The sequence below is a fragment of the Marmota marmota genome, unplaced genomic scaffold, assembly GCF_001458135.2.
Source record: "Marmota marmota marmota unplaced genomic scaffold, marMar, whole genome shotgun sequence".
NCBI lineage: Eukaryota > Metazoa > Chordata > Mammalia > Rodentia > Sciuridae > Marmota > Marmota marmota.
In genome coordinates, this window is record NW_026000174.1 from 21,186,040 (window position 1) to 21,198,867 (window position 12,828).

Sequence of the window (12,828 nt, forward strand, 5' to 3'; positions counted from 1 at the left end):
CTAGGTGTTGCTGTGAAGGATATTTGCAGCTATCATCCCTAATCCATTGCCTTTAGGTAAGGAAAATCATCCTGGACGTAATGAGTTGGAAGATCTTAAAAGCAGGGCTGAGGCTTCCTGAAAAAAGAGAAGAGATACTGCCTACGGAGAACAACTTCAGTTCCTGCTGTGGATTCAATACTCTCGACATTTTCCCTTTCTGTTTGCCTGCCTTAAGGATGTTCTTGCTTGGTCAGCTCTTACAAATCATGCAAGCAAATTTTGAAGCACTCATTTGCTAGAGCTGCTATAACAAAGTACCACAAACCAGGTAGCTTGGAACAAGAAGAATTTATTGTCTCGCAGTTCTAGAGATCCAAGATCAATGAGCTGGCAGGTTTGTTCTTTTGGAGATCTGCGATGGAAGTTCAATGGACCTTTCTTGCTTCTGGTGGTTCACTGGCAACTCTTGGTGTTCCTTGGTATTATGATTTGGGAATAAGGTGTCCCCCCAAAATTTCTGTGTTAATGCATGAATATTCAGAGGTTAAATGATTAGACTGGAAGCTGTAACCTGGTCAGTTCACCCTAGTTTGAATGGATTGACTGGGTGGTAACTTTAGAGGAGGTGGGTCACTGGAGGTATACTCTGGAAGAGTGCATCCTCACTCTGGACCCTATCTCTCCCCCTTTATCTACTTTCTGACTCAATGAGGTGAGCCATTTTTGTCCACTGTGTCCCTCAACCGTGATATCCCACCTCACTTTGGATCTAGAGCAATAGACTCAGCCATCTATGGATTGAGAAATTCTGAAACCAGAGCCCCAAATAGACTTTCCCTCCTCTAAGTGATTCTTGTTAGGAATTTTGGTCATAGCATTGCAAAGCTGACTAAAACACTTGGCTTATAAATGATATGTCACTGGATTTCTGCTTTCTTCTTCATATCATGTTATTCCTTTGTATGTGTGTCTCTCTACATCCAAATTTCCCCTATTAAGACTAGCATTCATATAGAATTAGGGACTACTCTAATGACCTCATTTTAACTCAGTTAATCTCTGTAAAGACCCTATATCCAAGTAAAGTCACATTCTAGGGTACTGGAGGATTCCAACACAATTTGGAAGGAAAACATATTCAACCCATCACACCTGCTTCTCTGACTGAACCTTGGATAATATGTTCCATATATGTGTGTATGTGTGTATATACATATGTGTGTGTGTATACACACGCATACACATTAAGTAGTTACAGTCCCCAAACAGCTTACCAGAAGCATTAATTTCTTCAGATGGCACATTCCATGTCTCCAGAAACACTGGTCCATCCTCTAATACCAAGGTATTTAAATCTGGATATAAACATAACATAATTACTTAATTCACACACACACACACACAAAAAAAAAAACAACAGGGTTGGTTTTCTTTGTGTGAATTAAGTCATCAGAAAATGACTTATAAGTCATCAGAAAATTACTTATGAGATAATGTTAGAATTTTGGGACACCTCAGTTAGCAGGACTCTGTGAGTATTTTAACTGAGAAGTGGAATATTGTAACTATAACCTGGCTTTTTTCTTCCAACAGTAGTTTCTTAACAAGAAGGAACAACTTGGGAAGCAGATAATTGCTTCGTGGGATCTCCCATATGGAAAAGGGATCATGGTGAAGACTGGGAAAAAAGATGTGTAGGTTCCAGGGCCTGGGATTGGTGATTATATTTCATGTTCTGTTTTTTTTTTGTTATATGAGCCCTTGCTTATAGCCAAGTGTATCTTATCTGATTTAATCTCCACTCCATTCTTTCCTAGACATGATTATTCTCCCATTGTAAGGTTGAAAATGACATTGAGATGATTCTTTCTTAAAAAACCACACATCTAGTAAGGATAGGCCAAGATTCAGACACACCATATATCTTTCTTATTTATAGGTTCCATATATGTGAATTCACCTACTCACTAAAATGTATTTATAACCTCAAAAGCAATATTCATGGTGCTTTCACAAACATCTAACTTTCAGGTTTTCAGTTGACGTAAAATAAGGCAATTCCCTGTCTTCTTGTTTCAGCTCTCATCCTATAAACAAATGTCCTTTTCGTTGTCTATTTAGTACCACATTGTGGGTGTGCTTTTTGTTGGTGACTTCAGTTTAGTGTGTCTTCCAAGCATAGTGCTGAAGTGCCCTCTAGTGTTCCTAAGTGCAAGAAGACTGAAATGTACCTCACACAGAATGTGTTAGAAAAGCTTTGTTCAGATATGAGTTATAGCGCTATTTGCTCTGAATTTAATACAAATGATCATTAATACATATGAATAATGTGTCTTTAAGCAGAAACACTTAAAACTAGGTTATGTATTGATGGGTTGATAAAAAATGTACAGTGCCCCCAGGAAAATAACTTTGTATTTTCTTAGGAGGAATGGCTGAGTAGCCACTTATTCAGTGTTCACAGTGACTTTATAGGATCTAATTACCACAAATTATGAAAATCAAATGGATCCATGTTGGATTCTAAAGGCTTCCCTTTATTACCACTCTATGAGGATTAGAATTAGACACTGAAGGATCGTTGCCTCCCTCTTCTTACCTGCTATAGGAATGAAGGAGACTGCAGCCTGGAAGCCTCTGAAGGTCCCATTTTCATCTGATTGGAAGTTGATGAGCATGACACTGGAGGAGCTCAGCACAGGGGGAGGGACATCATAGCCACACAACCGAGCTGGTTGAAGACCAATCCAAAGCATCATCCAGTGCCAGGCAAATAAACATGACATGGATAGGAGAAAAAAAATGTGTCCTCTAGTTAACTTTTGAGAAGTAAGCTTTTCAGGTAAATATCACATTTCATTTTCAAAATAAAAAGGCAGCTTGCTTTTTTAAATATTCATTTAACCCCATTGATGTTTCAATTCTGTTTCGTCTGCCACACTCCCACTAAAACGCTGCCAAGAGTTGGTTCCAGCTACAGGGCTTATTTTGATGGGACTTTCCCCATCTGGCTCTTCCTTCATTGTGGGCCTTTTGAATTTCCCTTCAAGTGGTTCTTTGGTCCTGTCTCTCTCCTCCTGCCCTTGAAAAAGGAGTGGTGGTGGTACAGGGGAATTAAGGAAAACTGAGCCATATCCTTCATCTCAAGACTGGGTCTAAATGCAAACCAGGGGAAGCTGAGCCTTTGAGGAACACAAACCTATTTCCTTCTTCCTTTCTACATCACTGTGCACTGTCACATAGTCAGAAGTGCAGTCTCCACTTTCTTCTATTTCCAGACTCTGAAATGACAGCTGAGGAGACTGAAGGTTATTCTCAGAGTAAACAATACAGATGAATGACCTTATTTTGATTAAGCAAAGAAATCTGGATTTGCTCAACTTGCTCTGGAGGAAGACCTTAGAAGAGAAGAGTAGCATTTTCCGGTTTTCAACTAAATTCCTTCTTCTTACTCCTCCTAGAAATATGCTTATATTTAAATTCTTATCTTTCATTGTGAACAAAAGAATTTTTTTCCCTTAATTCTGCTGAAATTTTTGCCTTAACTCTGTTTTGGTTTTCAGAAAACATTAGAAAAAGAAGATCTATACTCATCTCACTCATTTGTAAAACTTATTTGATCTTGTTTCTGCTCCTAATTTCTGACTTATTTTAGTACTTCAGACACTGCCACGCCCAACTTTTTTCAACTTTTTAATTGTCCAATCCAATTATTCCGCCTTATTGAGGGGTGTGGTGGTGTCTGAACAGTTCATCCTTAATTCTCATTCTCTTTAAACTCTATGTCGTAAGCCCAAAACTATTTGCCACATCTTTTTGTTTATTTGTTTTATTTTGTGTTTTAAGTGAAAAGATCCATTCTCTGGAGTGACTTCACCAATTCAGTTTTACTCCTGCATCTCAGACCTCTTTCCTGTTCAAATATGGTCATGCACAACATAACAATGTTTTGGTCAACAATGGACCACATATGGGACAGTGGTCTCATAAGATTATACATCTTGTGACCTTGGAGCTGTCTTGGTTGTGTGAAGACACTCTGTAACAGTCACACAATAATAAAACACCTAATGACCATCTAATTCTCAAGACGTGAACCATTGTTAGGAAATACACTCCCACACTGGAGAACTTTGAGGCTTTGAGGTCTTGTCTGCCCTTACTCCTTCATATACCCCTTGCTTTTAATTATTATTTTAAAAGAAATACTGATAAATAAATCCTAAGTCCAATCTCATCCTGACTGTAGCCTGACCTTCAGCTACCTAGTGACATCTCTCTGCAGATGGTCCACTAGTGTTTAATGGGAAAACAAACCAATGAATGGCCAGTAACACTCATAGGCAAATGTGGAATAAACACCATATCCTGATATTGAAGGGTCTCAGCCTTACCTCCTACCAGCCCCCCACCCCAAGTACACTTGTGACTTTTTGAAGCTAGTCATCCACTGTGCCTATTCTGCATTGTTTCTTCTTTGCTCTATCTCCTCTACTTAGAAGGCTTAATGATTTTGGACTAATTGTTATTGACATCTGTTTGCCATTACACACACAGTGTTTTGTCAGAGGTTGAATTGTAAGGAAGAAATGCTTGTTTCTAGAAGGAACTAGAGACTGATAAAGTCACCAGGTACAAAGGTTAAGACAACACTATTTTGGGGGGTTTGGTTTTGTTTTTAACAAAAACTAAAGAGTGCAAGTGCTATCTAGTGGTAAAAGTGGATAGTTGCAGGGGAAACTAAGCTGGTTCATTATTCAAGTGTTTAATTAAAACTTGAATATAGCAGTGGATAACTCAGATAAAAACCTCTGCTGCATGGTGCTTCTGATAGCTGTTCTGTGGATATGCCATGGCTAAGGAAGAGTAACCCAAGTAAATACCTTAATTATGTGATGTTTGGGGGCTTGAAAAATCCAGTTACAGTTGGCCATGTCATTGTAGTCTTCAGGATAGTGAAGACTCTGTATGATGCCTTCTTTAAAAAGGATAGTTAAGGAATTGCAACCTGAATCTGAAATACATAAAGAAACTCTAAACAAATGGAAGCACCTAAGGAAGAGGAATTCTCATTGTTCTCCCTCCCATCTCTCACAGGTGATGTGTGAACTGAATCTTTAGACAGAGCCAACAAGAAGGAAGAGGGATGTGCATAGATCTTACAGAATTCTTTGGGTCTTCTCAGCTTACTTGGTAGGTGATAAATACAAAGCATCAAGGCTGTGGAAGGAGAGACTGCACCCTGCTCTCAAGCTGGTCAGTTGGTCCCCTTCACTATGGAACTAGTGGGCCTTGCCAGGGGGCTTATGCCTATGATGCCCAAACTTCTTCAAAGGGTCTGGAGGGCATGTGATAAGTATAAATGGTTTTACCAGGAAAGTAGTTTGGGGTAACAGCTTTATAGGTGAGATTAAACCCAGTGGCATAATCTGTGGCATCAGAGATGAACTTCAGCTTTATAGAATTGGAACCAACAAGAACAGAGGAAGGGAGGATTTCTCCACAGAGTTTTCCTGCAAGATGAGAAAGAAGATTCTTGGCTTAGAATCTAGAAAACATCACCCTTTAAATGACTTAAAGAGAACTGAATTTTCCATGATATTTCAGGATTGTCTAAAACAGGGTGTCTCAATCTCGCCACTATTGGGTGTCTTATGTCTCTCTCTCTCTCTCTCTCTCTCTCTCTCTCTCTCTCTCTCTCTCTCTGTTTTTGGTGTCTTATGTAGTACCCTGGCTTCCACCAGTAAAACACCCTCCAGTTGGGACAACCTAACAGCTTTCTAGTAATAGTCTCTACAGTTGTAACATCCAAAAAAGTCTCTAAGACATTGCCAAACATTTCCTGAGGGGCTAAATCGTGTCCAGTTTAGAACCACTCCGTTCCTGTTTCTTATGTAACTTTTGTCTCCTTTTTGCAGGTAAAGATCCTTTTCATGCCTGGGAAAGCAGCTTTCTGCTTGGGATACCCTGCAATATGCCTAGATTTTACTCCCAGTTTAATAAGAGCAAGTGAAAATGATGCAGAAGTGAAATGCCCTGTGACCCTGCAGTCTCAGGTTCAGTTCCTCTGTACTCCTCCTGATCTGAGTCTCAAACTGGGAGACCGGAAGTGTGGCATTTACAGATGACTCCATGCCAAACATATTGTAACCAGGCCTCTTTAAGCCACTTATTACTGATTTCCACTGGTCAGTGTGAAAATCCACTCACCAAAGAGTCTGTCTTCCAAAGAATACATTGCCAGGTGATTGTGGTGACAAGACTCTGCATCCATGCGGGAAAAACTGAGCAACACATGCATTCCCTCTGGTGCCAACAGGGTCCAAACACACTGTCTGCAGACAGACACGTGGAGAGGATGTTATTTCTAGATAGAAAGTGACAATTGCTGTCCAGTTAATGGGTGGAGCCAGACTGGAGGTGGGAGTCTGGGGAAGGGTGACAGAAGGGGCTACTCACTGCTCACTGTCATAATACACGTGGAGACTTTCTGGGAAGTGCAGCTCCCCATCAGACCCGCTGACTATACCATCCTTTTCACTGCATGATGCTGGGAGGGAAAGTCACGGAATCAGGGTCAATGATGTTGGCTGGCCATAATAGCCCCTCCTTCCAGAAGCTGAGGACACTGGAGCCTCCTGGTTATTCTTTATGTACTCTTTCACTCTTTATGAAATATTTTCCTGTCTTGCCTTCTGAGATGCCATATTCATTTTTGTTCCTTTTAGATCCTGCTTAGCCTTGGGATTCTGGATTTGTTTTTCTCCTTAATTCTTTCCTCTGACCCCATTCTGTGGATACAGATATTTCCCAGGTTCTATCCCAGCATTCATCTTCTCTCTATATTTCAGACCTCTGACCAGTCTCAGTCATTCCCTCAGTTTTGATTATTATCTCTGCTTTTCTGAACTTCAGACAGATTTTGCAATGGTCTCATAGCTATCACCCTGAAACTCAACATGCTGCTGATGGAATCTCTCTGGGTCAGCAAATCTGCATCTGCTTCTGACTTTATGACTTTCTATATCCTTAGTATCTTATGCTCAAAACTATCAAAGAATCAAGTTTGTTTCTTTCCTCTTCCTTGCTACTGCTCATCAAAATGACTATAAAGTCCATTCTTTTATCAGGAAAGTCTAGTTCTAATCTATTTATCTAATTAATCAAATTCTTATTGCTCAATAAAGTCTAAAATTTTTGGCTGACGTTTGAAGTTTTCATAACTTGCTATCAAGTTATCTTTCTATTCTTTTCTCTCATGAAACCCCATTACACATCCTTCATTTCAACTGTTTTGGCTGACTTACTGGTCTCTTACATCCTGCATTCTCTTACCTCCATCTTTCAATATCCATCCTTGGATAAGGATGATTCCTTCAACTAGATTTTCAGCTAGAAGCAGCCTCTGAGCTCTGAGGATGCTATTTTCCATATGGCATTTTGTAGGTAGTTTTATGGGCTCAAGGAACAATTGAAGATCTGAACTAAAGAGGCCTTAAAGACCATCTGGTCCAACCTCTATTCTTTATAGATGAAGTAACTGAGGTCCAGAGATAGGAAAGAGCTTACCCAAAATCACAAGGTGAATTAATTGCAGAGCTACAATGTGATACAGGGATGAGTCCCCTATATAATGAAGGACACTTTCAGGGAGGTGTGTGGAACTTATTTACCACATCTGTACCACCTCTTTTCTTTCCCGAGTCTCTGATTCAAAGCTAGAGTTTGTCAAATGTTTGCTGAATTAGATGGAGCACTGAATAGACAAGAAAAGAAACAGGAGAGAATCCAGGGCATGTGATTGTCCAAACTGGCAGGGCTGCAGGTGTGCTTGGTAGTTTTTTACCTAGTAAACATGAAAACTCTTGCTGAAGGTAACTTTTGATTATAGAGGAAACTGATATTCAGAAATGCTATATGTTAATTCATGCTCATGGTGGAGCAGACTACAAGGAATACCCACCTCTGGAGCTCTTTCTTTGATGCCCTGGGAAAGAAAAAAGAAAAACACAACTCAAAGCTTAGGTATCACAAACAATATTTCAAAAAGTTGGCTCAAAAGTGCAGAGAATTTTTAGTCAATATACTATTATGAAAATCTACTCTTGTGGAAAGAACAGAAAGGATAAATGGCAAAGTATGAAAGGGGTCTTGATATAAAAAAGTAAATGATTTTACTTGGTTTATTGAGTAGCCTAATTAAGAAACAGACAGTAATTAACCAGTGATTAACATGACATTTACACAGAACAGAAAGAGGTGATTGTACATAAAAATGGAGGCTAGAGATGGAAATAACTTTCCTACAAGCACAAAAATGTTTCTAGAATATCTACAACTTGAATTTAATGCTCAGGTACCTGATGCTGTGCCATATGCTCCACAACAAGTCGTTTTCTACTGAACTAATTTGAATGAACTGTTTCAGGAAAGGATGGAAGGCCCTTTAAGGCTGTTAGAAACCAGGTAAAAAAACAACTAAGTTGAGTTTGGAGGTATAAATGAGGCTACAATTCAGCCCCTGGTGTATGCATTCGCTGGCCTTTTCTGATTTACTGAACTTGGTTCTGTGCCAGGGCTTCTCACTACTAACATCGGGGATGAGATTATTCTTTGTGGGACGCCGTGCTGTGCACTGTTAGTATACTTAACAGCATCCACGGCCCCTACCCAGTAGGTGCCACTGCCTCCTCTCTAGTTGTAACAACACAAATATCCCCCCAAATAGTTTCCTGGGTGGCAAAATTACTACTGTTTTATGCTATAGCTAGCTGAATCTTGCTGGAACAACTGAGAAATAAGTGGAGAAAACATATCTTCAAGTTGAAACTGTTTCAATTAAAGGCAAACTTGACAAAATAAAAAATGTATGAATTCATATATCATTGAACATTTTCTACAGTATCACATACCATATTCAGCTCTTGTTTTTGACAACAAATTTCATAATCTTTATGCACCAATTGAGAACAGAAGTAGACCTCTTTACTCTGGTCCTGACTTGGCTAGACAGCTGATGATCTGCCCTAGCAGAACACCAACTTCTTAACCTCGCATAATGGCTTTATTACCAGTTTGGATGTGTTCACGGATCCAGGGAAGCACTTTACTAAGATCTGTGAAGATCCCAGGGGACCCTTGCTCATCTTTCTGCCCATTGTTTCTCCAGCTTCGACCACAGCCCAAACCCCAGGAAGTCACGCCAGCCAGAGTCCAGGTTCCTTTCTTATTTCTGCACATGAGTGAGCCACCTGAATCTCCCTGAAGAAGAAAGAAGCTTCTTTTACCATCATTGTCAGTGTTGATTCCCTACGGTGCTCACTCTTTATCCATAGGATACTTAATAATTGACCTCAGCTCTTGATCAACTGGAGAACAGAAGACCAGTAAAGTTCCAAACATCTACAAACTCCAAATAAGAAAGCTCCATCCATCCTGTAGGGATGAATCCTGAGCTTATTCTTGGCACTATTTCTATTATTTGGTCTTTTTGGAAAAATCAGATAACCTCCTCTGAACACCCCTGCTCAAAACAGATTGTTTAAACTTTCCCTTTATTTTGACTTTATTTTTCCTTTTTACTCTGGCTCTTCTTTCCACATTCCAGGTTTAGCTGGAATCAGCCTTCCTGAAGCCCCTCACCTGCTAAAAAAGCTGAGGAGAGACCTGCCTGAGCGGAGCCTGTCAGCCCAGCCAATGCCACTCACCTTACATGCATCCCTCCCTCCATCAGGGGAGCCTGTGCAGAGAAAGGTCTTCCCATTAAATGGCTTCTTTAGGGTTAACAGAGCTGCCACACACTCCTTCTTGGATAAAATAGGCAGGTTCACCTCCTGCAGGACTTGTGAGAGGATGCCATCTGTAACACAGTACAGGAGCCTCAGCAAGGCACACTGACCCTTTCTGAGTTGAAGATGCCCTATTCACCTCATCAACTGGATTCAGGTTTGTGTCCTTTGGAAAAACCTAAATTTCCAAGTACAATGTTACATTTTTTATCTTTCAAAATGTTGACATAACTGTTTAAAAAAAGTAGATTAAAATTCTATTTTCTGATTGCCCACCAGAAAGTTCTAAACTCTGATTAAGAAGAGTGGCACAGGTATTCTTACCTTCAGTCAAGCGGCCCCAGCCTGTAGTTGTACAAATAAATCCAGCCTCAAATCTTTCCCCTGGTTCTGGAAGACACACAGGTCCCACCAACTGGCCTAAAAAAAAAAAAAAAAAATCAAAGCAGTGCTCATCTCATTCACAGAGGACAGGACAGGATACCATTAGCCATTCACCAATTTGCATCTAGGTAGTCCCCAAGGACCTTGGTGAGAGTTGTAATATCTGCTTGGAACCTACTGGGGTTACTTATCAGACAAAGATCCTCTCCTTTCCTGACTCCACATAATTCTATATCCAGAACTACAAGCAAAGAGAGTTTCAGGTAGAGAACCTTCCAGCCTAAATCTCTATCTCAAAACACATGATTTAGAACAGCTGGGTACATGCTATATAATATGAACTGCAGGGAATTATGAGTCAAAGGTCATGGGAACAGGGGGCATTCAAATCAGGGTGAATCTCAAATGTTTACCAAATTGGAAGGTCCCAGCCACTCTCAAAATGGCAATATCATAGTCCATTGGTTTCTTGATGGTGAATCTTGGGTGTACAATGATGGTTTCAATGGTGAGGGTTTGCTCTCCTGGCTCTTCCTGGCTTAAGTCATGTTCTCCAGCAGTAACGTTCAAAGTTGATGCAAAGTTTCTATGAAGAGGGAGCAGTAAAATGGTGGATTTCAATGAAACTCACAGCACAGCTGCTGACAAATTTGTCTCTTTAAAATTATATAGATAATGTGGGTGGTGGGGTTGCTGAGCAAATGAGAATGATTCCAATGCTATTAGAAAAACATGCAGAGATCCCCAGTTTCAGTGCAGAATTAGTAATTCTGCCACTGGCCTCATACGGAGCAATGATATGATAAACTTAACATTTATTATCTCTAGATAATCAATTCTGATTATCTAGAGATGCATATACATTGTAATTCAGGCTTCTAAAGTCTAGGGGACCATATTCAGCTATCCTTAATACCAATGAAATCCTTTGAGAATGATTTGGGATTCCCACTAAGTATGCTGCTTCAACGTCAAAGAATTCATGCAGAGTGTATATTATGAAGAATAGCATCATAACTCTAATGTCACAGAGAGCACACACACTCAAGGGTTTAGAACTAATTACAACAAGGGAAAATTGGGATCTTCTCCTTACCTTCCTTATATCTGTGATTTAAAGACCTTATATGACATGGAAAAGACCCCATCTTCCTGGGTAATCAGAAAGGAGTTTGGTAGGATTGTTGAGATGGATGAAGAGCTTTGGCTTACCATCTTTTGGAATCCTTCATCTCTAAGATTGATACTTTTATACAAAATTAGAAAGGGCATCATTTTCTCTTGGTATATGCCTCTGAATTTTGACTATATTACGTACCTAATCTAACATACAGCATCTCACTAGCCTACTGTCTGCTGCATTGTAGAGAAATTATCAGTTGACTATTCTTTTAGTCTATTAGCTCTCCGGTGGTAGGGATTGTGTCTCAATTTTTGTATGTTGGCACTCCCTGGTGCCTAGCTGGGCATCCAAAGAAATTTTGCAGACTTAAATGAAAGAGGACAAAAATGGAGACAGGATCTTGATTACAATTTAGTAAAGTATTTTACCTCTGTGAAGAATGCGTATTTTCAACCTAGTTGAGTAGCATCTGACAATGTCACCAAGCCCCATTTGTGTTACAGCATTAGAGTTTCCTCCATATTTTAAGAGTCATCACTGATGATTCCAAGGGAGAGGAAGGGGGTGATCTGATTTTCTTCCTTGAGTGAGTCCATCCCTACCTGTTTGCCACACAGTGAGCAGCTGTGATCACCCACTGTGGAGAGATGATGGTTCCTCCACAGATATGCTTCTGCCTTTGTTTCAGAGATACCTGAATAGTAAAGACCTTAAATAGGTACAAGTTCATGCTCAAGGATTCCCCCCTTCCCCAAATCTGACAACTGAGCATATTCTAAAATATACACCCAGATACTCACTCATAATTTCTTAAGGGGTAAAATGCATACACTACAGCTCAGAAAGAAGGGCAGTGCTGGAACCAGAACATTCCCAGCCTTGGTCTAGATAAGATGTAGTTAATTTGAAATGATTGGCTGTAAGAGTTTTAGTAGAGTTGGTAGTTAGAAATATTAGTATTTATTTCTTTATTTGGATAACACTGTTGACCCAGATCTGTGGCTCTGACAGTATGAACATTACCTATGAATGAAGAAAAAGAAGTAGAAAATATAGCAGAGTACAGCTGTTTTGGGAAAAAGGCAAGCTGTAGACTTGGGAACCTTTCAACACATGCTCCAATTTTCCAAGCCTCTTAGAGAAATAGTTTGGACCTATAATTTTCTCATACTTTTAATAAACTCTTTGACCCTTTTGTCTTTTTCAAAGTCATTCTGATTCTACCTCTCAAGCATACTTTTTATCTTTGGTTTATCTTATTTATAATATTTTATTTGATTCTAAAATGACTTAAATGTACAATTAAATACTTTTAATGACAATATTTACATTTTTGGAATTAGAACAAAGCAATTTATTAGAATTGTCAACTTTTGACCAAAAATTATTTAATGAGAAATCAAAGGAAAAGTAATGCAGAGAGGGCAATGGTAGAGCTCAGGCATGCTTAACATTTGTGAGACCCTGGGTTTGATCCCCAGCATGAGAGAGAGGGAAAGAGGAAGAAGAAGAGGGAGAGAAGGAGAGAGGGAGGGAGGGAGGGAGGGAGAG

At 39.7% G+C, this 12,828-nt stretch overlaps 1 protein-coding gene across 1 annotated transcript; it reads right to left on the minus strand.

Moving 5' to 3' along the window:
* Positions 1–311: 311 nt before the first annotated feature.
* Ovch2 (ovochymase 2) lies at positions 312–12,526 on the minus strand. The gene is made up of 14 exons (XM_048788277.1): positions 11,880–12,526; positions 10,568–10,740; positions 10,095–10,190; positions 9,690–9,841; positions 9,054–9,243; positions 7,946–7,969; positions 6,442–6,532; positions 6,193–6,317; positions 5,355–5,495; positions 4,866–4,996; positions 3,182–3,275; positions 2,582–2,713; positions 1,257–1,337; positions 312–457 (listed from the first exon to the last, which is right to left on the minus strand). The coding sequence occupies exons 1-14, from the start codon at positions 12,047–12,049 to the stop codon at positions 408–410; spliced, it is 1,650 nt and encodes a 549-aa protein (XP_048644234.1). The 5' UTR covers positions 12,050–12,526; the 3' UTR covers positions 312–407.
* Positions 12,527–12,828: the final 302 nt, after the last annotated feature.

Coding starts and splice junctions, on each gene's coding strand:
- Ovch2 (XM_048788277.1), bottom strand. CDS start 12,049: ATGCTCAGTTGTCAGATTTGGGGAAGGGGGGAATCCTTGAGCATGAAC. Junction 9,842..10,094: donor CTGGGGCCGCTTGACTGAAG/GTAAGAATACCT, acceptor ACTGTGTTACAG/ATGGCATCCTCTCACAAGTC. Junction 9,244..9,689: donor GAGGGAGGGATGCATGTAAG/GTGAGTGGCATT, acceptor TTTCTTCTTCAG/GGAGATTCAGGTGGCTCACT.